This window comes from Oncorhynchus masou, chromosome 3 (genome assembly GCF_036934945.1).
Source record: "Oncorhynchus masou masou isolate Uvic2021 chromosome 3, UVic_Omas_1.1, whole genome shotgun sequence".
NCBI classification, from domain to species: Eukaryota; Metazoa; Chordata; class Actinopteri; order Salmoniformes; family Salmonidae; genus Oncorhynchus; species Oncorhynchus masou.
Window position 1 is genome coordinate 36,527,665 of NC_088214.1, and position 27,925 is coordinate 36,555,589.

The following is a 27,925-nucleotide window of genomic DNA, read 5'->3' on the forward strand; positions in this document are numbered from 1 at the left end:
CATGTTTTTCCCACTAGATATCTAAATACGCACAACATTTTTTATTTTACCATTCGGTTTTGCGGTTTGCTTCGATAGTGATTTGGTGCGCGAGTGACTGGCTGCAGTGGAGCCGTTCATTCAACACAAGCGCGACACTTGGCGATGAAGCTGAAACCACCAGCTACAGAAGCGTAATCTCTTACATTGCCAAAATTACGGGCGGAATTAAATACAACTCTCTGTCTCCGGCCTCTCAAAGGAGAGACAGGAGGTTCATCATGTCTGCTAAAGAGAGACTAAAAGGGAAGGTGACCAAAGACAGCGTCACCTTGCTGCCTTGTTTCTATTTCGTTGAGGTAGGTGAGTTTTACCATTCCGCGACAGCTCCAATGCGCATTGATCAGCTGGCGCTGGAATAGCCTAGAGAAACAATGTGTTTTGAATGAATATGCGGTGACTGACAGCGGAAATGTAACGAAATACAGATGTATCATATTTTATGCACAACACCACATTGCCTACAGGTAGCCGCGCAGAATGTGTGGCAGTCACGGCGGCACTGTGTATTGGTATGGCAGTCACGTTGAAGGCTAGGATGAATGATGAGGCTGCCCTGAAACTACTTATTCAAGGTTAATGAGCTGGCGGTTGGGACTATCTTCATGTCTTTCTGTCATGTGTCATATAACAGATTCATACAGTAGCCAATCAACTGAAGTGTTGAACATGACAAACCATAAACAATTTCACTCTCATCTAAATAGTCACATCACTCTTGTTTCATATCTGTTTCATTGCTCATATAACTCAACACCCACATCATTTAGAGAGTGTTCATAAAAACTAGTTGGACTAATGACTCAAAGAATGAAGCATGTTTAGCCTTGTTTGTTTTCTCCCAAGCAGGGATCATGAATATTAATATGCCATGCCAGTTTATGCAGGCCTACTGTTTTAAACAGCCTGTTACACCCATGTCAAATATTCATGTCGCCAAGGGCATTTTGCATTTTGTGTGATTCGAGGCCTCATCGACAGACAGGTAGTAATGGTACCTGCTGAATCTGGGAGTTCTCCATGATGGTGAAGACTGCTGTGTAGTTACAAAGCATTACTGTGGGTTTAATGACGCTCCACCAAATATGTAGGCCATGTTTTCCATTCATTATAGATCGATTGATGATTAACTATAGATGATTACCTGAAAAAAACATCAGGTTGGTCTTTGAAATAATGGATTTTAGAATCAGAATCCACATAGACATCATACAGAATATACAATATCGGAACACTAACCATAAAACATAAAACTCTAGAGTGCATTATAGGCTGATTACAGTGGGAATATACAATTAACAGATGGGAAATATCTATATAAGCAGAGGGAGGGATGTTGCCTTGGCGAATACAGTATACAGTGTTGGGCCATTGCAATAGAGTGCAGATTGGTATTCGAGGTCATTGATGACAAGGTGCAGTAATCGGCCCAATGCAAAGTCACTTAATCCCTATGAGCCTGATGGCCGATTGATGAGGGCCACCGTAGGGGAGAAACTGTTCAGGTGTCAGGCGGTTTTGGTCATGAGTCTTTGAGAGATGGGGTGTCCGGGGTGGGCGGCGTCGGCGATGATCTGACCTACACGCTTACTTGTCCTGGAGGCGTGCAGGTCCTTGATGGAAGGCAGGTGACAACCGGTGACCTCCGCAGACCAGACGATGCGCTGCAGTTTGCCCTTGCAGAGGGTAGACGCAGATCCAAACCAGACGGTGATAGAAGAGGTGAGGATGGACTCCTTTGGTCACGTTTCCCCCCCTATACTAGGCTATATGGCCTGGTTCTTGGATGGACACATTGGAGAGGGCTAGATCCCCATATTAAGTTGAACAAGCTTTCTCATGGGGCTTCTAAAGTACATGCAGGAGGGTTGTAATGCAAACATGTCGTTGAGATGCAGAGGTTCCATTCACTTTGTCCGTCAAGCAGATGGAAGTCAACACTGACTTCTTTGGTTTCAGCCACTATTGGAAATATATGCCCTATGGATATGAGTTGAGGATGAACAACATAAATGTCCTGCTAACTTGTGAGTTGGATGTGGCTCTGACTGTTTAACTGGCCACTACTCCATATTAAGAAGGTCTTTGTAATGTTTGGTATGCTCAGTGTATGTCTGGATTGGAGAATATGTGGGCCGTGCAGGCTTAGAGGCCCAGTGCCTTTAAGCACTGATGTTGGAATTAGAGCTGTTTAAAAAGACCGCCTGAAATGTCAGCCTGTTTTGGCTGGGTGGAGTTTTGGCCTGCCTGGTGACATCACCTGGAGTTAATAATATTTATATTATGTTAATATACCTATAAGAAAGGAAGTTCCAAACCTCTCTGCCAATAACAGCTAGTTTTCAGTTTTCCCCCTCCCCACTCAGACCACTCCCAGACAGTCCTAGCAACATTTTTGATTGAGAAATTGCTCTTTACTAAGAAGCTATTTCTGTTTCTTATTGACCATTTTGATTGAAAGCAATCACAGTAAGGTACTTAATTGTTACTCGTAAAATATTTGATATTGAGATTTTTTTAAACGGCTGCATTGGACCTTTAACGGTCCAACTCATAACAGAGCTGGCTTTAGTTCAATAGTAGCCTCTGCCGAGTCCCCAACAACTGGACGGTCCAGTTTTCAAGGGAAATGGAAAGAGAGCCTGTGACGAGACTTCCACTTTTGGACGCTAACAAAGCGACCCTCCATCTTAACTCCTCCACATTTACTGGATTCATTGAACAGTGCACAAGAGAACCTCCCCCAACTGTTATTTTTCTTCTTCTGTTCAAGACCAATATTTAAGGCAGGGGTATTAAAATCTTACCCTACGAGGTCCAGAGCCTGCTGCTTTTCTGTTCTTCCTGATCATTTATTGCACCCGCCTGGTGTCCCAGGTCTAAATCGGTCCCTGATTAGAGGGGTACAATGGGGGGGAAAAGGCAGTGGAACTGGCTTCGAGGTCCAGAGTTCAGTTTGAGGGATGTAGGGGATCTAGTTTCACGCGTGTCTTTTATGGCTGCTACGTTAGGTTAATTCAATAGTTCATTCCATTCTATACCATTCCATACCATTCTTGGAAGCAGTCACTGTAGTGGATGGCAATGCTAGTTTTGACCAAATGTGGGTTGCCTTCTCCATCCCCATAAATGCACAACCTGTCTGATATCAGTAAAAAGTCTGTGGAAAGGTGAGTAAAAAATAAGATTAGAGTAATGAAAATGGAGAACCACACAGTGGTACAGAGTATCTCATTTTAGCACCATGGAGAGTTATCTGCTCCAGCCTCTATTTCTTCCTCAGTTCATTTCTCTTTAGCCGATGTCAACTGTGTTTACTATGCTTGAGTAAGCATAAAGACGCTCAACGGGATATGAAGAACGGCTAACTCTTGTCTATGTGTGACATCAACAAGAAGGATTGCCCTGGGTAAGAGAGAGAGAGAGAGGGTGAGTGATCATTGTAATATAAAAGTGTCATACCATGGGACTTAAATCACTGCCCTGGTGGCCCAGCCTGCTCTACCATGGGATTGAATAGAAGGGAATATCCAATGAAAAACAAAACGTTATATCTCTACCACAACAACCAAAAAATCATTATGAAAAGTGGAAACATGTAAAGTGTAATCCACAAACTCAATTGATGTATATAATATATTGGTAAAAGGTATGGTGACTATTTATTCAGAGCTACGGTAAGGAAAGAAAAATGGGGCTGATAAACCATTGGTCGCTCAACCGGGAAAACTGTGTTATTCTAACATAAATATTCAATGTGACACTGCATTTTTTAAATATGCCCTTGGGCGGGGAACAACCCACTGCCCCTCCTTCAGTCGATTTACATCGATGTTCCTTTACGGTCGCTTAAGGACAGGCAAGATAATCGTGCAGATCATCGTTTAGTTAAGTTCTTTATGGAGCTCAATTAGTCAATTAACTGGTGGCATCATAGCGAGCAGAGAGCCTACACAGAACCTGGATTGCAGTAATCGAACAGATGCAGGAACAGACTTGCACTGTAAGCTCTTATTAAACGAGCATGAGGTTGCAAAGTGCTATCAGTATGGTGGGCAACCAGGCAGCACAGCTCCTCAGGTGTTTGTTTGCGATTAGCTTTATACCCATCATTTTTTGGCAAATGTAAGATGCTTCGGAAATGAATGCATGTGGATGGATTGGATTGTGATGAACAATACGGTAGAAATTGTGGCACTGTGGCATATAGGCCTACCTATATATCTCTTCATCATCATTCATGTTATGGAAGGGGCTCAATAGTTTCAATTGTCCTGTGACAACGCGGCTTGCCTTGCGTCCATCTACCCTACCTATTTATTACTAGCGTTAAGCTAAATATTATTCTGCAGCGTTACTCCAATATTTAGTGCATTGCAACGTAATTTAACTAATATTAAGTCGCCATTGTTGTGTTTGAAGAAATATGCCACTTCATTCACCTTGCTTCTGTGTTTGTTTGGTTATACTGTCATATTAATAACGTCTCACACACAAGCAGATGGTTTAAGAAACGTTTCACAGTTCTTAGTTTACATGGTCCACATTTAGCTATCATTAAAAGTAATAAATTACTCACTTTAGATATGTATATACATTTTTAATTGTATTTTTTTACCCCTTTTTCGCCCCAGTTTGTAGTTACAATCTTGTCCCATTGCTGCATCTCCCGTACGGACTCGGGAGAGACAAAGGTCGAGATCCATGCGTCCTCCGAAACACAACCCCGCCAAGCCACACTGACACACTGCTCGCTTATTGACACACTGCTCGCTTAACCCGGAACCCAGCCGCACCACTGTGTCGGAGGAAACACCGTACAGCTGGTGACCCGAGGTCAGCCAGAAGCTCCCGGGCCCACCAGAAGGAGTCGCTAGGGCGCAAGGGGACAAGAACATCCCGGGCCGAACAAACCCTCCCGTAACCCGGACGATGCTGGGCCAATTGTGCACTGCCTCACCGGTCTCCCGGTCGCAACACAGCCCGGGATCAAACCCAGGTCTCTAGAGACCCCTCTAGGACTGAAATTCAGTGCTTTATATCGCTGCGCCACTCGGGAGGCCACATATATATATATTTTTTTTTACATGCAGCAATTTTGTGAAATCATACAACAATTAATGTGTACTAGAGTGATAGAAAAATAACAGGAGCTAAAGCAAGTATTCACTGAATACCACATTAGAATGTTGACAGGAAGAAATGTTCTAAGGAATGTTCCCTATTTTAGATCACTTTGATAGTGGTTGTCTGAACAGGAGAGTGGGAGGCTGGGTTTCATGAATCATATTGTGAACCCATCCAAGAGACTGCTGAATTCCCAGTCACCTCAACTCATCCTCAGACATCAAGTGGGATTTGGGGACCTTTCAATCATCATGGCCTGTTTACCAATGGAATTATCAATTGAAACTCGAAACGTGAGCTTGCAGCAGCCTTTTAGAAATGTTAATTGTGACATTGTTTCCCCCATGTCCGATGTGTGCTTCCGATCCTAGGGGGAGGCAATGTGCCGCATTGGGTGCCCATTCACATTGCCTCGTGTGGTGGTGCCACATTTTGGAGCAGGGGACTACTTTCTCTCTGTTGAGTACGTAAATGTACGGCCTCTATTGTTTCGGGCTTAGGGATTGTATGGACGTATGGTTCTATGCTGTTATTAGGAGTGTAAATACTGTGATGTATTTTCAGAAAGATAATGTCACCTCTGTAGAAGTGAGTTGGTATGACCCATTCCAGGTAGGAGAGTTACCAACTAGGATACATGTTTTGACAGTTTGTTTCAGACCTTCAAGGGCTGGAGGAAATGGGTAGACCGCGAAAAATGTATCTGCGTTGTCCCTCTGCGATAGTAATGATGCTTGTTATGTGTGCAGCTTTAAGGTAAAGCAGCTGTCGGACACTGTGAAGTGTTTACCAGACAGTTATTCTGTCTTTTCTGATTTTCTAGGATCCGCTTTGTCAAATATCGAGTTGACTGCCTACGACTATAATCTTGCTGTAAATAGAACAGCTGACTCCTAGAATCCTTCATTTTTGAAGAAGTGTAAATTACTTGAATTAGAGCTCATTCAATGCTTGAAGCTGGAGAAATTCACATGAGCGATAGGGGAGTGGAGTTTCTCCTTACTATGTAACCTTTGCATGACTCTGTGACCTTGAATCTGGATCCCTGGTGGTCACTTAGACTGTAACTTGGTCCCCATCTTCTAGTTGGTCAAGAAAACCCAAACCTCATAGCTCTGTGTCCATTTCTTGTTACTTACAACCTCATGCTAATCACATTAGCCTACATTTGCTCAACCGTCCCGCGGGGGGGCACACACCGATCCTGTATTAGTACGAGTCCCTCCTACTACAGTAACAACCCCACCAACAGAGAATGGTTACTCTCACTGGTGTTACATCTGCAAATGCCATCATTGCCTCTGAAGATGCCTTTGGTCAGCTGCAAAAAGAAAACATTTCCCTTCAAATGTATTTTCCCTTGAAATGCTACGCTTCCATTATATATATTTGTTTGGTTAATCAATAGTCCTCACGCATCCTCAACAGACTGCGTGCTATGCCATTCCGTTGCTGTTGTAATAATGTGTCATCCCCACTGCAAGGGGTACATGGAAACCGCCTGTGTGATTTCTGGAGAAACACATTTCTCACAGAGCTCTTGGGTTGTTCTGAAGTGGAGTGCACTACGAAGGGAGAATTAATGGGAAATCTACCCTATGTAATCGCTGTGCTTTCATAAACCGCTCGTTTTGTGTTCTCCATGTTCACAGTTCGTGTTGTTGTGTTGGTTCTGTATGCACTATGCGGTGTGGTACACAGTGCTGTTGTGCTTCGGTAACAGATGGTTATCAACAAAGTGCTCGGCGGTAAATCTCTTAAGACTGTGGAATTCTGTCGGGATCCAATCACTCTTTAGCGCAATGGTGTTTCATATAAAACCAGTTATCATCATTGTATTCTCTATGTTTCTTAGTTTGCTAAATGAAGTCACTAAACGGAAACAGGGGCCCCTTTGTGGCCCTGTCTGGAAGAGCATTGCTGTTTAAAAAGGCTAACATCTCAGTGCTTAGGAAGGATGTCATTTTGAAGAATAGTGGGTTGTATTTTGGATGGCTTGTCCGACAGGGCTCTTATAGTAGTTTGCTTTCTGTCTGCTGCCTGCCATATGTTATCATGACAGCTTCTAACCTTTTTCCCCCTCTCTGTCTCTCATTTCTCTCTCTCCTCTCTTTCTGAAACATCTGCCTATTGCCTTCCTCTGCTTAATCTTTCTCTTTCTGTCTTCCTCTATTCTCCTCTCAACCTCATCTCTCTCTCTGTCTTCCCTACCATTCCCCCTCTCCCCCTCCCTCCCCACTCTCTCCCTCCAGCTCCCGATCATGGCTTCCTCTGTGGTCAGCCTGTATTTCCTGGAGCTGACCGACGTGTTCAAACCGGTGCGGTTGGGCTACAGCTGCAATGACCGCAGTCTGAGCATGCCCTACATCAAGCCCGCTGAGGAAGTCATCCCTTTCCTCATGCTCTTCAGCCTGGCCTTCGCTGGACCTACAGCTACGGTCAGTATAACCACAAACCTCATTCCCTCGCTCCCTATTGGTTGCCTGAAGGGTGTAGCATCATAGCCTGGTTCCAGATCTGTTTTTGGCATCTTACCAACAAGTAACGCCAAACAATCACCATAGAAGTTGGAAAGACAGTACGATCAGATCTGGGACCAAGCTAGTGGCATCAGTGTGCTCTTCAATTTACTTTCATTCCGGTGTTAGCTGAACTCACAGTCAGTGTTCAACCAAATGTATTCTTAGGGGATCACTTCTTAGGGTTTAGCGCCTGTGCTGGAAAACTCACTCCGTCCTGGTTTACTCACTGTGTGTGTGCTTAGTCCCCCTCTAAGGGTTCCATATTCAGATTGTCAGCTAAATTCACTCTTCATGTTTCATTTCTAAGGGCTTACTCACGGCCAGCATGCCCTTAATCTCAGTGTGTTCCCTCCTAAGGGTTCCTCCACATTTCAGTAGTCACATATGGTTTATTCATGCTGAATGAGAGTTCAGGGAGAATTCAATGGGCTTACTTACACTGTCTGAGGTTCACTTCAAAAAGGTATGCCTTTTCATATCTTAGCATGCTCATTTACCTAGATTTACTATATCAGAAGGGTTTTCTCCCAATGGTATGTCACAATGTGTTTACTCATGCAGATGAATTCACTCCTAGGCTGTAGGATCACTTCTAAGGGTTCACTCACCCAGAAGTGTACTCTCCCTAGGTTTCTTCCCCCTTTACAGTGGATTTACCTTTAGGGTCTAGTAAAGAATAGCTTTTCATTGTTTTCAAATGTAATATCTCACTCTTCCAAAAGTGTTCTGTCTTTGGGCCCGTAAGGGTTTCAAGTGCCATCATTTTGCTAAAGGTCTTGGATTTGGAATCGTTTCTTCCATAAAGATAACATCTATGGTGTTCTATCTATCGTCTCGTCTCTATATTAGACACTGCTCATGTGAGAAAACAACAGACCTGAAGGTGTCCGCGATACAGTTTCCCATGGACCTTTTATGGAAAGTGTTGGCTTACACGTTCCAAAACATCTTCAGATTTCTCTGGTTAATAATTGCGTGTTATATTCATACAATCCTTAGCATCACTCTGCTGCTGCTGCTCTCTCTATGGTCCTCAGCAAAAATTCCCCTGACAGCGTCTCGCTCGGCGACACATTCTCATTCTCTCTTTCGGCTGTTATCACCTAGGCAACCTGCGGGGTTGTGCTTCTTGCGGTGTCATGCTTTGTCTCTCAGACCCATACAGTTTGGCTGGCACTGTCAGCTTCTATTGGACTGTTGCCCACCTAGGGCCACTGGCTGAACATCAACACAGACAGACAGACAGACAGACAGACAGACAGACAGACAGACAGACAGACAGACAGACATCTCTCTGGTCCTGTGGTAATTTTTGTTGTTGTTGTTAAAGCCCTATAGTATCCTACTGCATGCTTTATTTAACAGGTGGCCCTTGGGGTGCTTAGAATGACAGTTGGTTACAATAAAGCATAGCCATGATAAGGCCAAATATTGTTATTACTGAAATTCACCTGCTAAAACCATTTATGGATTTTATAAAACAGCTTTCCACTGAAGGGTTTTCTTGTGTTTTTTTAATACGCGCATGACTTGGTCTCGAGGTGGAAGCACACAGAGGAATCTACACCTGGTTTCTCTATTTAGGTTTCTTCTACTTTAGCGACATGACTACATTTATCGGACTATGTTACTAGCCTTGCAGTCCAAAATGAATATGGTTCAGATACTAAGCTGTGACTTGTACTGTTGTTATTTTTTTAAAGAAGTAGGTCACTATACATATTTAGTATTATACACAAAAACTACAAGACGGCCATATAAGCATACAAAAAATATTTTCAGTATAATGTCTAATGAGTCCGCCTCTAGCAACATGGGCTATGATGGTTAATGCAACTCCCTATCTCCCTCCTTGAGTCATTAACTTCATATTATCCCCCTTGTTTGAGATAAATCATATATATAGATTCTATAACATCTGTATAACATTCTGTAGCAGGAGATTATTGATGGACTATAAATCCTGCCTATTTAATTTGTTCCCACTCGCTGATCCTCTCATCATTAAAGTAAATGCAGGCAATTATGTATTTAATGTCATGTTCCTCCTACTGTGCCGAAAGCACACTTTACATTATACAGTATAGGCTATACTGTAGTAATTGCTCCTAGAATGGACAATTGTAAACCGTTGTAGAACATTTAACCAATTTGACAACGGATATTCATTTATTCAGAGGGCATGCCTGTGTAGCATGAATGTATCTCACACTTCTAGAAGTATTCTGCCCTTGGGCTTTTAGGGGTTCAAGTGTCATCATTTATTGGTTATGTTTGAAATGTGTATTTTGTCCAATTTCTTCTTTGTTGAAATTCCATTTTTTTATGGGTGATTCTTCTGCCAAAACAAATTTTACCCCTTTAGGATTCTGTTTTCTACTACGACTTTTACGATTTGGAGATTGAACACAATTTTCCAGTGTTTCACAGTGTTTCACACATACACATTCACAAAATATTATTTCAAATATGTACAGTGCATTCAGAAAGTATTCAGATCTCTACACTTTTTTCAACATTTTATTTTTGGGAAACGATTACTGTGATTCATCCTATACTGTTCCTATACTGTTCCCAACATCATTACCTCTTAGCAACAGATGTGGGATACATACACACACTCTCCCCACCCTTCCCCCTCAAACAACCACAAGCTCAGATGTTCAACAGTTGCTCCATCCCCGAACCCAACTCAAGAGAAGACTTGACGTGCGAATGCATTTACAGTTGCAGCTGTTTGAGAAGGCATGCAACATTGAGCAAGAATGGGGAGGTTTTCAAGTCCTAGCTGAAGGAGCTCAGATACACCCCTTTCCCCTGAAACACACACACGCTGGTCCCCCGTTGTAACCATTTTCCCAAGCATCTCTGAGCATATGCGAGCATATGTGTTCATACATAATTGAAGTTATCCCCTGGAGTGTTCTCCATGTCGATGTTTTCCTCTTTCTCATACAGTCTGTCATTGTATGGTGTTTCCCACCTGTTCTCATGGAGTAGATATATTTCCCCCCGCCGCTTAGATGGTTCAACCCAGATGTACAGTGTTTCCCCAACAGGGTAATTTGTTTCTCACCCCGCAGGTGAGATAGTACGTGCCAGCTGTCGTGGGGAGTTTCCCACGCGGGTCCTGTGGTTTGTCCCAGCTGTGGTCCTGTGTAGTAACCAATCTCTACTTTAGCATGGCACTGGGAGCCGTGGGAGGTGTCAGACTGTAGTAGCTGCCTCTCAGGCAGCCAGTTAGTGTAGCTGCCTCAGAGGCATTTAGTTATTCTAGCTGCCTCAGGTGGTGGAGCAGCCCTGCATTCACTTTAGCCATATCTCCTCTACTAACAGATGCTGCTATCCACTGAGATTATGAATACATTATCTGTCAGTGTTGGTGTCATTACCTAATACATTTCTAGTCAATTCAGGAGCAATCCTATGAATAAATTATTTGGTCCAATTATTCAACATACAGAAACTGAACTAGGATGGACCCCAAACCTGGTCTGTGTTAATTAAACCCTCCCTCTGTCTGTCCTTTCTGTCGAATCTCTTCTTAGATAATGATAGGAGAAGGTATCCTGTATTGCTGTCTGTCTAGGAGAAAGACTGGGGTCAAAACAGAGGCCAATATCAATGCCGCCGGCTGCAATTTCAACTCGTACATACGGCGTGCTGTTCGGTTTGTTGGTAAGCTTTGGTATTTTCTCAATCGTGATGTCTTGAAAACATAATGGCGTATCTAACTTCACAACACGCACAACACTGACACAGCTGTGCAGTGAACACCCACATTTTCTGCATAGTGCTTTGTCTTGTCTTTTGGTGATTAGCTGAGTAATACCTCCCTTGCTCTCCCACTTTCTGCCCCCCCCATCACTCTACCAGGGGTCCATGTATTTGGACTGTGCCTCACGGCTCTCATCACTGATATCATCCAGCTGTCGACGGGCTACCACGCCCCATATTTCCTGACAGTGTGTAAACCCAATTACACCACGCTCAACTTGACCTGTGACGACAGCTCCTTCATCACAGAGGACTTCTGTTCTGGAGGAGCAGACCCAGCCATCGTCAACGCTGGCAGGTCAGAGTGCTGATCTAGGACCATGTTTGCCATTTAGATCATAATTAAAGATTAGGACTGGTGGAGGGGAACATTATCCTAGATTTGAAGGGGAAAAGTAGGAGAAACTTCACCCTGGAGTTTGTAAACACAGGCACTGAAATTGTGCTCTGCAAGTGGCACGCAACGTCATCTATAGTGGGCCGCCACAGATGGCCATTAGTATATCTCTCCAATGTAGTATATACAGACGTTTCACACATTACAGCGAACACCTTTTCCCGCCAGTAAACCAACAACATGCCTACTGTACATCTATCTGTTGTTCCTATACTCTACATTGGAAAGCTATGTTACGAAATGCTAATTTGCAATGTTAAGAATAGCACAAGCTTGCTAAACAACACCCACACTAGCCTCTACCTCAGGAGTGACTCACCGCCAGTCTCAGAGGCATTAGTTTGTTAAAGGCGCTTAAAGGAAATAATCACCCATTTTAAATGTTATATCGGCCTGCTTGAACGGCAATACATGTAGCTCAGATACACATGAAAACATGAAATGACCCTGGGAATTGATAGAACATCGCTCAGAGAAGCACAAATACAATATAACATAAAAAATGGGTGAATCTTCTTTATTTGAATGTCTCCACTCTCCACCAAGTTGCTGGCTTAACTTAATAAATACTGTGTCTGACTCGTTGTACACTGTACAATGTAGCTGTCCTAGCTATGGTCTGCCGGTACAGAAATAAGAAGAGAGCAAGGAGAACTGGAGATGCTGTTCCTACAGCCCACTCAGTTCATCCCGGTGCACTTACGAAACAGGGAATGTGTGGCAGATCTGCCTGAACCCACACACAGATCAGGCAACTGAGTATTTCACAGCTATCATTTTCAGCTCTTACCAAGGCTGTCAGTTTCTGTTTACTCAATATGCGGAATCTGTACTGTGTGTATTCTGTTCTGTCCAGCCTCTCAGGAAGGGAAGTAGGCCTGTGCACATCTGCATGGAGATTGGCCCCTTTGTAATCCATGTTAGAAGGTTGTCAGATTAAACATTGTTGATTTTCTTAGGATTAGCATATGTTTTAAGTCCTTTCAGGGTGCTGTTTTTGTATTGTATAAATGATGTAGGCTATGGAATACTTTAATAGGCAAGTGAGTCTGGAGGAGGACCATAGATTAATGACTGCTACAGCACAGTAGATATGTGCTGCTCCTGAAGTCTGATTGGCCGTCATTTTTAATAAAGTGAATTAACAGCTGTTTGTTGATTTTATTCCTCGGTGGCAAGCTAGTTCAGGCTAGGGATGTGACAATAACTCGCAATGCTTATGCTCAAACTGCTCAAAATATGGTCAGTGATTTGTGGGGCAAATATAACCAACTCATTGCTGTGGCAAATCGATCACGGGTTGCGCCCTTCACGGTGGATTTCCCTTTAGTCCGTCTCACCGTCTCTCAAGCGGAAGATAAAAAATGACCGTCTCCCTCTCCTGTCGTTCCAGGAAGTCCTTTCCCTCGCAGCATGCCACTCTGGCCGCCTTCGCTGCTGTCTACGTCTCTGTAAGTAATCCAGCTCCAAGCACACATACACACACACACAGACGTACACACACACACACATCCTTCTCCTCAGCCTACTGCCACACAGCAGTTTAGTCTAACTGGTCCTCATCCACTGGATGATGACCATGTGTCTTACTCTAAAAATGTTTTCCATGTTATTCTATTTCGGTTTGAACAGTCTCTGTTAAGGTCCACAAAAACATACATATTCCTTGGAATGGTTGAATTGGAACGCAGTCGTAATGCAAATCAAGTTTCGACAAGGCACCTCAGCTAACAATTAAACAGTTATTTTATAGTGTATTGATTCCAGGTCTCTCTACAAACAATAACAATTTGTCAAATCCATAATGCAACTGGATATATGGTAAATAGATAACTGTATAGACGATAGCTGAATTATTAGGTGTACGGCATCCATAGTAGGAACTCGCCAGTTGTCAGACAAAACTCCCTGGCTGTGGCCGAAATCTGTCTTGCCTACTACTTACTAAAACGGCATACTGCATACTACATACTCATACTACATACTATTTAGAACCTACTGTTTGGTAAAACTGAATGCAGTATGCAACAAATAACAGCATACTATATAATACATCTATACTGTGAAGGCATCATCTAATGTGCAATCGCGCTTGTTACCGGTCATTCATTCATTTTTGTAGAGCGAGTCCCATATTCTGATTATCAGACATTTACATTTACATTTAAGTCATTTAGCAGACGCTCTTATCCAGAGCGACTTACAAATTGGTGAAGCTGTTGTCAATTGCACGTGGATCTGAAAAGACGATCCTCATCCTCTATAATGTGCAGACAATTCTACTCGATAATTAACCGAAATGAGTATGACATCCTGGCATTTAAAGAATGCATATACTTTAAAAGTATGGTGAGTTTTCCGACAAAACTTCCACAGTTGTCAGTTGGCGACTTCCTAATATGGATGCCTGAGTATTGGCACACTGAGTCTCCTCTCTCCTCCAGATGTACTTCAACGCTACGCTGACGGACTCTTCCAAGCTGCTGAAGCCCCTGCTGGTCTTCACCTTCATTATGGGTGGCATCATCTGTGGCCTGACCCGCATCATCCAGTTCAAGAACCACGCCATCGACGTCTACTGTGGCTTCCTCATCGGAGGCGGGATCGCAGTCTACCTGGTGAGATGCTCTAGTAGATCTCTAGTTGATCACTGATCTTCTAGGTCTTGGTCCGGGGAGACTAACTGGTGACACTCGACGACTGTAGATCTGGGTCTGCGTATGGAATAGAACCCTATCCCCTATAAAGTGCACTACTTTTTCTGGTCAAAAGAAGTGCACTATATAGGGAATAATGTGCAATTTCGGACACTCCAGGCTCTTTAGTCTTGGTCCTGGAGAACGACAAGAGGTGCAGGTTTTTGTTCCAGTCCATGTTGTAACACACCTCATTCACCTTGTAAATTAAATAACATGCCATATTGATTTAGTTGAATTAGGTGTGTAAGTATCATGATGGCACAAACGCCTGCATACCCGGTGGGTCAGCTGGACCAGGATTGAAGAACACTGATCTGAAGATTAATCTCATTGAAGCCATTCTTTCTAATACTAGAGCACACCTCTGATATAGCTAGCCTCTCATCTCCTTCTGGCATTGTAGAAAAAATAAGGTGCTATCTAGAACCTAAAACAGTTCTTCGCCTGTTCCCATAGGAAAAACCTTTGAAGAACTATTTTAGGTTCCAGGTACCTAAGAGTTCTACCTAGAACTGAAAGGTTCTCCTATGGGGACAGCCAAAGAACCCTTTTGGAACCATTTTTTCTAAGAGTGGAGCCTCTAGGAAAAGGTGCAACTGTCTGTCTGTATATTGATGGATGTAATGAATAGTGGCATGTTTTGCTAGCTTGTTTGTTGAGTCTGTGGTGCTTTTGTAAATGGGGTTCCAGAAATCCAATTACCGGCATGCTGAACAGAGCAGGATGCACTAGTTTTGAGCAATATGATTCATGCTGTTGTATGAGGGTGTCAATGTTTCTACATTATTCAAATACTTTTGGCTATAATTAGGCTACATGGTAATGGTTATGTCACCAAAATGAAATGTGCATTGAATTAGCTTAATGTGCAGCATCAGAAATACATAACATGATTACGATTGGTAAAGATACTGTACAATACTGTGCATTTGCTCAAATCTTTTTCAGCAATATGCGGCAAAATATTGGATTTTCATGGTACTGGATCATGGACATGTATAAATAACAGACATGCACATCCCACCAACATTCATGTCACACCACCTACACCCACCCACACAATATCCTCACATTGAGGAATATTAAATCAGAAGTGCTTGAGGCTATGATGTGGCTATGATCGTGCCACTGACAATTTACCATGACAGTAATACAGTTGGCTGCTGCATTATCTATGACTCAGGGACATGTCACATGACCAGTGTCACACCAAATCCACTGACACAATCGTGCAGACCTCATGTTGAACGAATGGCTCTTTGCCCTTGCTTGGGTTTTTTGAATGTCTTTTTGTCTTAGATATGTTCACTGAATGATGCTTGATTGTGTACTAATGTCTGTCTACAGACGCCTAAGACCATTTCAGACAGTTACAGGTAGATACAGATATATTAGGTATAGATAGGTAGGTAGAGGTAGCTCAGGATGGTAGTTCAACCTATAAAGAATGCTGTCATGGTCTGTCCTCCCTTCAGGGTCTGTATGCAGTGGGTAACTTCCAGCCTACTCGGGACACGTCCAGACAGCAGCCCCAGCCTCCCCCGCTCCGCGAGCCCCCCAGGAGCAACACCGTGCCCAACGTCAGCCAGAGCACAGGGTGCCACCTGCAGCCCAACAGCCTCAACAGCATGAACAGCCTGAACAGCATCAGCACCACCGATAGCCTCACCGCCGCCCGTCCCGCAACCCTCCTGACCCGGGTCCCCTCCTGCCGCGAGTCCAGCTCCCTGAACAACCTGAAGAGGGCCAGTGCTGATGTGGAGTGCATCACCTCGTCAAGCACGCTGTGTAAACAGGACAGCCTGGTGACCTTTAACAGTAGCACGTTACCCAGGTCGCACGGCGGCTCGCTCCCCGAAGAGCACCGGGTCCCGCGCCGCCACGCGAGCATCCACGCCTCCATGGACTCCACGCGCTCCAAGCAGCTGCTGTCGCAGTGGAAGAGCAAGAACGAGAACCGCAAGTTCTCACTGCAGGTGATGGACAGTGGGGTGGTGGTGGGACGCCACCATTCAACATCCTCCTCCTCGCCCCAGAGGACCATGGAGCTGAGGTGCAGGTCTGAGCCGTCCGCCATGGGCCTGGAGGCGGAGCTCCGTGCTCAGGGCCACATCCCCGCCCAGTACATGAAGCTGGCAGCTAGCATCGTGCCGCTGTCCAACCACCTCCCCCACAATGGGGGCAGCAGCGGCCTGGCCGCGGGGGCCCGCGTCTCCATCCAGTCCCGGCCAGGCTCCTCCCAGCTGGTCCACATCCCTGAGGAGACCCAGGAGCACAACAGCAGCACCTCCACCAGGGATGATGAGGATGACGAGGACAGAGAGGATAGCTATGTCGGCGGTGGGATCCCTGGCGGGGGAGGCTCGGCGCGCTCCAAGTGGCTGAAAGTGGCCAAAGAGGGCGCCCTGTGCAGGACTAACAGCCTAACTAACCAGCCGCGCATCATGCAGGTCATCACCGTGTCCAAGCAGCAGGGTCTGCTCCAGCACGGCAGCCCCAAGAGCTCTGAGGATGGTAGCGTGGTCAGCTGCACAGGCTCCATCCATTACAAGGCCCTGACGGACCAGGAGCCCGGCCAGGGCATCGTAAGGGTGGAGGCCCACCCGGAAAACAAGCCTGTGATCAAGCCTCCGGACGGCAGTGGCTCCTGGAGGTGGAAGCCGCAGGAGCAACGGGGTAGCATCCGCCAGTCCTTTGAGCTCAACGACCTCAACCGCGACTCGGAGAGCTGCGACTCGCTCAAGGACGGCTACGGCTCCATCGACGGGAGGATGAGTCAGACGGGTACGGACACTGGCAGCGAGCGTGGCGGTGGGGGAGGGGGTCACCCCTACGTGCACCACCCACACTACCACCACCACCACCCCCACCAGGGCATCACCACCATCCGTGTGACCCCTGTGGAGGGACTAAGTGGAGGGGGCAGCGAGGCCGCATCCGAGACCCTTTCCATCGCCTCCAGTCGGGAGTCCACCCTGCGGAGGAAGGGCAAAATCATCCTGCTCCCGGATAGAGGTCCAAGTCCGGACAACTCCAGGAACTATTTCAAAGGGGCCTCCCCCACACCGCCCCCCACCCTGGGTCTGGCGTATAGGGAGTGAACAGCTGCACAGTCAGCACTTATTCTTACCATTCCCCCTTACTGCCCATGTGGTGGTCCTATCTGTCCCCCCCCCCCCCATGAGTGGCCTTCTACACTGGATCTAGTCTGGACCCCACAACAAGACCAATGAGGACATTCAGCTCATAAACGGCTGTATATTATCAAACCCGTCATGGATTCAGTGGAGTTAGCTGGGCTGGATAAATTGTCCAATGGTCATATAGTTCATTAGAGCTATCTTAGTGTGTCTGGTCCAGGAAGGCCACTGTACAGTACATAGGGGTTTCTCCATTACTCAATAATCTGATCATTCTTCATTTTTCGCAGTTGTTTTACTGTTAGACCTGGTTTGAGAGGACCGGGGCTACCTTTACTGTTGTGTGTTCTTTGAGAAAATGAAACTATAGCACGCACAATACTCCTTTAAGAATACAGGAGACGCTGGATAATCACCACAAGGTCATTTTGCGCACACTTTTCAACCCTCCTTTCATTACATTAACTTTGATCCATTTGAGAAGCACAACTTCTAACTCTTTTTATATAGTGGCTATAGTGATTTGAACTAGCAATTTGATACTATTTTGTTATCACCCGGCAAGAGCCTTCGATGGCAATAAACCGTGCAAGTTGTTTATTAAGGGTGCGTTCGTAAATTCTCTCCGGAGTGCCAGTTCGTAAATTCAGAGCGTTGTCAGATTGTCTGTTTGTACATTCAGAGCGTTTCACTCTCGGAGCGTTCAGGGCACACACTGGACGCTCTGGCCGAGGAGTAGGGTTGAACCGAGCGTTCTGCTCTCACAACGGCAGGCAATCACCCAAGCTAACTGGCTAAAGTTAGCTAGCTTGCTAGCTACTTCCAGACATAAATGAGAGAACAGCTCACTCTGACCATTTTACTCACCCTAGCAGAGCTGGTTAGGCTGTTTATGTTATCCAGAGCATTGGTGACTGTAACTGTGCTGCTGGCAACAATTTACTAATGTTTGTTTTTGCCTATGTTTACTGATACTGGCCATATTCAACAGCTGTTGAGCGTTCGTACATTCATCAGTTATTCTGCTCTCTGGCACATTCAGACGAGAGTGCTCTGAAATCTGAGTAGATAGCCAGAGTGAATTTTATGAACGCACCCAAAGTTGATAGACATGATGTTTTGTAGGCTTTTTCCATTGACGATCTGTTCTCTTTCTCAGCATATTAATATCCCTGTGTAATGTGACTGTCATAGTGTGTTGCACTGCATAGCAACTGTATAGTAAATGCATAGCAACTCTAGAGGTGTTTTTCATAATACAACTTTCATACATATAGTACTCTGACAATTGTGAAAATAAATGTTTCTATTTTTTTGCTATGTACTGTACATATTTATAGTACTCTGATTGTGCTGCCAACAATATTCACATGTCCTCATTTGCTTTTTGCTAATTATTGATAGTCTATTTTACCAGAGATATGTTTATTCAAATTTTTGGAACTTTAGCAGGATATGCATTGATTTGGCAGGTGATTTATAAAAGAGCGATGTTTTGAGAAATCACCAAATATTATCACTGGGGTTAGAAATCCCAGTAACTCTCCCAAAATCCCCAGGTTTTTCAGAAGATGTGAGTGAATTTCCTCCAGATGCTGGGATTCTTACAACCGGGATTTCTGGAAAACAGTATGTCATGCTTTTTTTTCAGCTCACAGTGGTATACAGTGGCAAATACTGTATATTAATAGACGAACAGGGGCAGTGGATACAGTGTGTAAGATAATTGATTAGTAGGGGCAGTGGGTTAACTATGTAAGATAATTGCTTACTAGGAGCCTTAATAAAAAAAATGTTTTCTTAAAGATGGGAAATTCAAGAAGGACTTTGAGTCTTTGTGTCCTTTGTTGCCTTTAAAATAAGTATACTAATAAGTATTCGCTGTTTTGATAAACATTTTGATAAAGTACCCTTTTTCCTATCAGCTCATATAGCCAACTAAAATCTATAACTGCTGTACATGTTGTGAATGCTACTTACTTTGCACTCAACTCATTTTCAAGTAAATGTATCTATTGATGAGTGCCATAAAAAGGAAACCACTCTCGGGAGAGGCTTCTCTTCCCAACCCATTGCTATGCGCACATGAATTGGTCTAATTATCCGGTTGATTTTCCAGATTGGACAATGTGACAGCCAAGCCTGTGCTGTGGACTTTGGTTGTACTGTTAGATTAAATTAAATCATACATTAGTCTCCCTTGGGCTATAATGTACAGTGTACGAGTCACGACTGAAGCCCTGTTTATACCTGGTTCTAACATGCGTCCTTTCTTGAGCTTTTCACATTCTGACTGTGCATTGTTATTGGATTGTGATCAGATCTTTCAGCCCACATCCGGAGGTAGTCAGGTACACATAGGTAGTCAGGCACACAAGTATAGACAGATGTGGACAGTTCAACCATTTTAAATCATCGTTATATCTCGCCCTTTAAAATCATTGACAGATGGCACCATTGACTTATGTCAATATGTGTCTTAAAATAAATAAATATTATTTTGAAAGAATAGCAGTCAAATAATTTACATACAAGGAGGAACCAGGAAATCTGGTACCAATTCAGACACAGTGGACGGATTAGGCTTTTCATATCGGATATTTTTCAGAGGTGATCTGATTTGTCAAAAGACCAATTTGTGAAACAAAGATCAGAACTGGGCTACCTGCAGCCTTTGAGACATTTTAATACCACATTAGATGCATTTCTGAAAATGTGGGCACAGAGTGTGTGCAAGATCAGTACAAAGAACGCATGTTAGCGCCAGGTATAAACAAGTCTTGAGAGACGAGGTTGTATAATGCCAATACCATCCCTCTCCCTCCCACAAGAGGAATAGTAAACGAGTCATAATCGGTCGAAAGCTTAAACTAATCATGAAAAAACAATTTAGTAAAACAAAATTATTAACAAAACTGTTTGAAAAACTAAAACTATACTGGAACTATTATCTTTGACTCCAAAACGAACGAAAATAATGCATCATGAATTATGTCCAGTTTTATATTTTTTTACAAAAAAATTGGGTGTTAAATGCGGTTTTCAAGCTTTTGAATCTGGTGGGTAAATGCATCCAGGAGATGGCGACGTTTCAAATAGGCCTAGCTTGTGAATCGCTACAGAGAGGAAGAGGCGAAGCGAGAGGCTTGAATCTACCCCAAAATCTGTCCATGCGGAAAAAACAGGCAGAAGCAGAGGAAGTGGGGATTTCTTTGTATGCAGCTGTCAAATTTGCTGTGTGAGGCTTATTTGATTGAATAGCCGTAATGTTTATATTGTTACAAATGCAAGTCGACTCACGTGGAATTCCGGCAACTTTGAGAAAAACAAGTTTGCAGTTATGATAAAAATACCCAGTAGTCATACTTGAGTAAAAGTAAAGATACCTTAATAGAAAATGACTCACATAAAAGTGAAATGGTGGTGGATCTTTGTTGTTATGGGGCTATTTTGCTTTCACTGGTCCTGCGACTCTTGTTAAGGTCAACGGCATCATGAACTTTACCCAGTACCTGGATACTTTAGCCAAAAGCCTGGTTGTCTCTGCCAGGATGCTGAAACTTGGCCACAAGTGGATCTTCCAGCAAGACAATTACCCCAAGCACACATCAACATCCAGAAAGAAGCCGTCCATAAGTACAGACAAAGAATATCAAGGATCTGGAAGGATTCTGTATGGAGGAAGGTCTGAGGTCCCTCCCGATGTGTTCTCCAACTCATAAAATATTTTAGAAAAAGGATCAGTGTCATAATCTTCGAACACTATCACTAGCTATCATTAGTTATCACTAGCTGTCACTAGCTAAAAATAGTCTAGGTAATTTGATTCTTCTTACATGTACAGTACTACTAAATGTAAAAAGCACTGGTGTAAACATACTCTAGAGAAAGTTTCCTATCACCATATGTTTTGCTATTCCAGATCTTTCGCTATTCCTTTTTTTACATTGAGATTTATTTAATAATTTCTAATAATTTTATTTAATCATTTAAATCTAACCTATGACCTTAAAAGTCACCTTATGTATAACTGCCTCCCAGTTGCAAGAAGACGACATCCCAAAAAACACCCCCAAAAAACTATGCAACACAAATGGCTCCTAGCCTCCCATGCATGCTGTCTGTCCCTAACACTAAAACTGAAACTAAGGGCTCTATTAAATCCATAGCGCTGAAGATCCGCTATACAGCGTGATTGACAATTTAAGGCAACGTACCCTGCGGGCGCGGCGACTGCATTCACTGTAAATGTTGCATATGTCGGCTCAATCGGAAATTACATTTACATTTTAATGCGGATCTTCAGCGACACTCTAGCGATACGGATTGAATCCAGCACTAAATAATATCAAAACAAAACATAAATATTTTTATACAACTCCAAACTAAATCAAAACTAACAAATCAGGTCGGAAAACAAACTGAAACTAAGTCGAATTTCAAATAAAAATCTCAAACGGATAGAAATAAAAGTGAATATAAACACACAACTATTACAACCTTGATCTAAAGTACAGAAGTGGAAACAATAACATAACTTTCACTACCACTGGTTAGTGGCACTGTAACTATCACACCTGATCTATATGTGTGTGACATGCTGCCACTGAACAAGACAATTGTTCAAGGACAAATAATCAATGATTTATATCCAGTTTGTTGTGTACAAAGGTAGAACCATTCAGCAATCTATAAATGTACGTAGGGCGTGTATAGTATGTATATTATAGTAGGCTGATACCTTTACAAAACTGTGCCAAAAGCTTACTGCACATATACAGCAGGGGTCTCAAAGCCATTTTGCCGGGGACCACGTTCTCTTTCAACGAGGTTAAATCAAGGTCAGACCGCATTAAATACGTTTGTGGCCCGTGGGCCGCCAGTTTGAGACCCCTGACATGAGTGTTATGCGTATAGAACACTATCTACTCATGAAGTAACATGAGATATCTACCACAGTATCATTTTTTTTTTTTTTACAGTGGTCATGATATGTCAGTCGCATTTCGATTGCCAAGATAAGGAATGTCATTCAGTTTGTTTGTGTCTGTACACAATAATATGAACGTAAGATGTATTAAATGAAGATATTGTTAAAAATGTCCATCGATAATCACGTTTTTTTTTGTGTGTGTGTGTGTTTTTCTTTTCAGTGACACTGAATTGATATTATATAAATATTCTACATATTTTTTATGTCTCAAAGGGTATATTGGAGGTGACAGCTTAAGGGGAAAATGTTTCATATTTGCCTGTATACTTCCATGATGGCTTTAAACTGTGGTCATATCTGCATGGTCATTTTGATATGTACTGTATCTAAAGGCTTATTTTTTTGTATATGACACCTTTTGAAAGTTCTGGCTGGTACCTTGATTTATACCTACTCAATTGATCAATCAATCAACCAATTGATTAACTCGGAATTATTTCTATCACTGTAAATACAATATTTGTAACTTTGCCATGCAGACAATGTTGTTAGGAAAGCATATCTACAGAAATAAAATCATGTTTGGCAGAAGAAGATGTTTTGATGTTTAATAGACTGAGGATGCATTTGTACAGAGTTGAGAGCATAGAAATGGAATTTATAATAATCTAGTCATTCTATTTCTATGGTCGAACTGTCAGTTGGCTTTATTATACATCTGCAAACGTTGGCCTGTGCACATTCAGAACAGATGTGTTAATTGGCAGATAGCTTTGTGGCTAGCGAAACAGAAGCCTCAGTCAGAAGTCGCTCTTATTTAGAGGGCGAATTCCAATCCTTGTGTATAATGATACCACCAGACATACTCTGTATTCCACATTCTAAATACACTCTGTATTTCACTATTCTATGGAGTTGACTATGTCTAAATACTGAAATAAATGTTTGATTATCAAACTAGATTGTTTGTTGATGGTGATATCTTTTTCTGTGTCACAGAGACGCATAGTGATGTCATCTTTGTATTGCATGTATACATTGTGATGTATTGGTATATGTAATTTCACTGTGTCACAGAATCATATGTTGATGTAGTTCTTTGGTAGGGGTAGAAGTAGACCGTGATGTCCTTTATCTGTGTCACAGAGGCACACTGTGATGTCATGTCTCTGTGTCACAATGGCATATTGTGATGTCAATTCAGTATCACAGACTTACAGTTGAAGTCAGAAGTTTACATACACCTTAGCCAAATACATTTAAACTCAGTTTTTCACAATTCCTGACATTTATTCCTAATAAACATTCCCTGTGTTAGGTCAGTTAGGATCACCACTTTATTTTAAGAATGTGAAATGTCAGAATAATAGTAGAGAGAATGATTAATTTCAGGTTTCATTTCTTTCATCAGCATCTGCATCCCATGACCCCAATGCCCATACTGATTGTTCCCTGCCATAACATCCTATACTCTTTATAATTAATAGAATTGCTGTATAGATGATACACATGGGTGTGCAGGCATGTGATGTTGTAAAGTGACCTAGTTATCATGGGGGAGAGGGAGGTCTTAAGTAGGGCAGAAAGTTGACCTAAATTGAAAGGGAGAGCTCCTGCTCCTCGTCAGCTTATTAAACAGCATCCCCGAAAACCAAAGGGAATGTGCTGAGGGATAAAAGAGAGAGACAGACCGGTGATGGAGAGACGATGAGAGAAGAAGAGACAGAGCGAAAAAGAGGGGCTAGCGTTTGAGATGCTTCGGTTGGGAACCAAGGAGTAACACATGAGTTGGAGACTGGCCACTGCCGCTTTAGAAGAGATGCAGAAACCAATGTACCTCTTAAGATGTCTTAGGGACATTATCAAATCAAATCAAAATGTATTTGTCACATGCTTCGTAAACAGCAGGCGTAGACTAACAGTGAAACGCTTACTCAAGGGTCCTTTTACAACAATGCAGAGATAAAGATACATTTTTTTAAAACTATAATAATGACATGAGGAATAAATATACAGTGAATAATGAGTAAATATCACATGGCTATATACAGGAAGTACCAGTACCGATCCCATTTCTAGCAGATAAATGCACCAGACGTTCTCAACTGATGGAACAGACTAGAGTTCTGAAGATGGAATGAGAAAGGGCCTTATGAAGGAAAGATAATAGGCCCTGTCATGATGTCATTCCATGATGGAGCACTAGGACAGGTAGTGGGGCTTTGTCCTGGAGCTTAGGGACAAGGAGGGGGTTCTGTGGGGAGCGATAGCAGGCACTGTGATGAAACTCTGTGACAGAGCAATAGTAGGCCCTCTTATGGAGCTAAGGGACGGAGTGATAGCTGCCCTTCTTAAAACCCCTGAAACCATTATGCCAATTGAGATTAGAAAATTAGAAAACATTTTCCAGTGTGAGAGTGGATGGCCTTCAGTTTGATAAACATACACTTCAAGTTCTGTATTCTACCATGTTTTTTTCCTTAGATACAGTAACATAACAACAAGACAATTGTAAACAGTTTGTGTATTTTCAATTTATGTCAATAGCCTTGATTGATCCTGTATCAATTCAAATATGTTACGAGGACTCAAATGATTCATTGCAGTACTGATGAAATACACAAAGGGTACTGGTGTAGTCTAAATCATTTATTCACATTTCAGATGGATTTCAAATAGATAATTCTGTCAGGGCCAGTGCATGATTCCTCGGCTCCAGTAGGTGAAGCAGTCGAGTAGAACCATTGAATCCTGCCGACATGTTGGAGGAACAAGAAAGACCACGAATGCAACAAATGAAAGTGTGTGCACTAACCCCGTAAATCGCTCTGGATAAGAGCGTCATGCTAAATGACTCAAATGTAAATGTATAATGTAATAATGTACTCCATATAAACCTCAATATTGTTCCCGGGCAGCACGTACACAGTACATGGACTAGAGCATTGGCGAGGACTCTACCACTGCATTGTGTTTTCTTCTTTCTCAACTCGGGTCCAATTTAGCCGTCACCAGCAGCCTCTGAGAGAAGTACCGCACGTTTGCTGTCTCAGACACGTTGCCACGGCAACCCCGGGAAGGAGAGCGCGAGAGCTCTCGTCCTTTTTTTCTCCAGATAGAGGAGAGGCAGCGTTACCAGTCTATGCTTTGTGTCAAAAGATGGGCATGAGTGTGTAGCGTTGTGAAACCCGACTACCACACAGAAAACACAAATGCATCCAGAAACAAACCAAATAATCCAAGCGCTCTAATGTGCTCTCTGGCCCGGAGGTGGTAAAACAAAATGAAAACCAAGTCCAATATCCCTTCTGAGGGGGATATGTTTTTTATTCCTGCATTTCTGGTGAGCCGCTGTGAAGAATAATGGTGGAGCCTAGATAAGACTTAAACAGATAGGTGAAAGGAGAGGACCAGTGGAGTGCTGAGATCAGTCCACATAGCTGAGGCAGATAAGACTTAAACAGATAGGTGAAAGGAGAGGACCAGTGGAGTGCTGAGATCAGTCCACATAGCTGAGGCAGATAAGACTTAAACAGATAGGTGAAAGGAGAGGACCAGTGGAGTGCTGAGATCAGTCCACATAGCTGAGGCAGATAAGACTTAAACAGATAGGTGAAAGGAGAGGACCAGTGGAGTGCTGAGATCAGTCCACATAGCTGAGGCAGATAAGACTTAAACAGATAGGTGAAAGGAGAAGACCAGTGGAGTGCTGAGATCAGTCCACATAGCTGAGGCACCATATATACACTGTATATAAACAGCAGGATATTGAGGCCTAGATAAGTCATAAAAATGTATAGTGATGACTAGATCAAAGGCAGGGGCATCGATACGACAAACCACTCAAATGAAGTTGTTTCATTCACTGCTTTTAATGTGTCTGGAGCATTCATTTGAATGCTGAATGGTTGACACGACACTGCAGGGCTTCACTCACTCTATTTTTCTCTCTCTTTTTCTATGTATCTATAGTACCAGTCAAAAGTTTGGACACACCTACTCATTCCAGGGTTTTTCTTCTTTTTTTTTAAACTATTTTTTACATTGTCGAATAATAGTGAAGACATCAAAACTATAAAATAACTATTTTATATGTAGTAAATGTAGTAAACAAAAAAGTGTTAAACACATTTTTTGATTTTAGATTCTTCAAAGTAGCCAACCTTTGCATTGATGACAGCTTTGTACAATCTTGGCACTCTCAACCAGATTCACATGGAATGCTTTTCCAACAGTCTTGAAGGAGTTCCCACATATGCTGAGCACTTGTTGTCTCCTTTTCCTTCACTCTGCGGTCCAACTCATTCCAGGTCATCTGATGCAGCACTCCATCACTCCATTGATAAAATAGCCCTTACACAGCATGGAGGTGTGTTGGGTCATTGTCCTGTTGAAAAACAAATTATGGTTAGACAGACAGACAGACAGAAGTCAAACCAGATGGGATGGCGTATCGCTACATAATGCTATGGTCGTCATGTTGTTTAAGTGTGCCTTGAATTCTAAATAAATGGCAGACTGTTTCACCAGCAAAGCACCCCCACACAATCACACCTCCTCCTCCATGCTTCACAATTGGAACCACACATGCAGAGATCATCTGTTCACCTACTCTGCATCTCACAAAGACATGGAGATTGGAACCTAATATCTCAAATTTGGACTCATCAGAACAAAGGATAGATTTCCACCGTTCTAATGTCCATTGCTTGTGTTTCTTGGCCCAAGTCTCTTCTTCTTATTGGTGGCCTTTAGTAGTGGTTTCTTTGCAGCATTTCAACCATGAAAGCCTGATTCATGCAGTCTCCTCTGAACAGTTCATATTGAGATGTGTCTGTTACTTGAACTCTGTGAAGCATTTATCTTTATCTCTAATGAACGTGTCATCTGCTGCAGAGGTAACTCTGGGCTTTCCTTTCCTGTGGCGGTCCTTATGAGAGCCAGTTTCATCATAGCGCTTGATGGTTTTTGCTACTGCACTTGAAGAAACTTGACATTTTCCGTATTGACTGACATTCATGTCTTAAAGTAATGATGGACTGTCGTTTCTCTATGCTTATTTGAGCTGTTCTTGCCATATAATGGACTTGGTATTTTACCAAATAGGGCTATCTTCTGTATACACCCCTAACTTGTCACAGCACAACTGATTGGCTCAAACACATTAAGAAGGAAAGAAATTCCACAAGTTTTAAGAAGGCACACCTGTTAATTTAAATGCATTCCAGGTGACTACCTCATGAAGCTGGTTGAGAGAATGCCAAGAGCTTGCAAAGCTGTCATCAAGGTAA

At 42.9% G+C, this 27,925-nt stretch overlaps 1 protein-coding gene across 1 annotated transcript; it reads left to right on the forward strand.

The window, feature by feature from the left end:
• Window positions 1-260: 260 nt before the first annotated feature.
• Window positions 261-19,669, forward strand: LOC135515582 (phospholipid phosphatase-related protein type 4-like). The gene is made up of 7 exons (XM_064939207.1): window positions 261-338; window positions 7,419-7,604; window positions 11,237-11,366; window positions 11,565-11,763; window positions 13,256-13,313; window positions 14,307-14,480; window positions 16,037-19,669. The coding sequence occupies exons 1-7, from the start codon at window positions 261-263 to the stop codon at window positions 17,660-17,662; spliced, it is 2,451 nt and encodes an 816-aa protein (XP_064795279.1). The 3' UTR covers window positions 17,663-19,669.
• Window positions 19,670-27,925: the final 8,256 nt, after the last annotated feature.

What these genes read in the sequence shown, in the direction of transcription:
- LOC135515582 (XM_064939207.1), top strand. Translation starts at nt 261, where the DNA reads ATGTCTGCTAAAGAGAGACTAAAAGGGAAGGTGACCAAAGACAGCGTC. An exon ending in TCGCTGCTGTCTACGTCTCT is followed by an intron (nt 13,314 to 14,306) that starts GTAAGTAATCCA and finishes TCTCTCCTCCAG; the next exon opens with ATGTACTTCAACGCTACGCT. An exon ending in GCGGGATCGCAGTCTACCTG is followed by an intron (nt 14,481 to 16,036) that starts GTGAGATGCTCT and finishes TCCTCCCTTCAG; the next exon opens with GGTCTGTATGCAGTGGGTAA.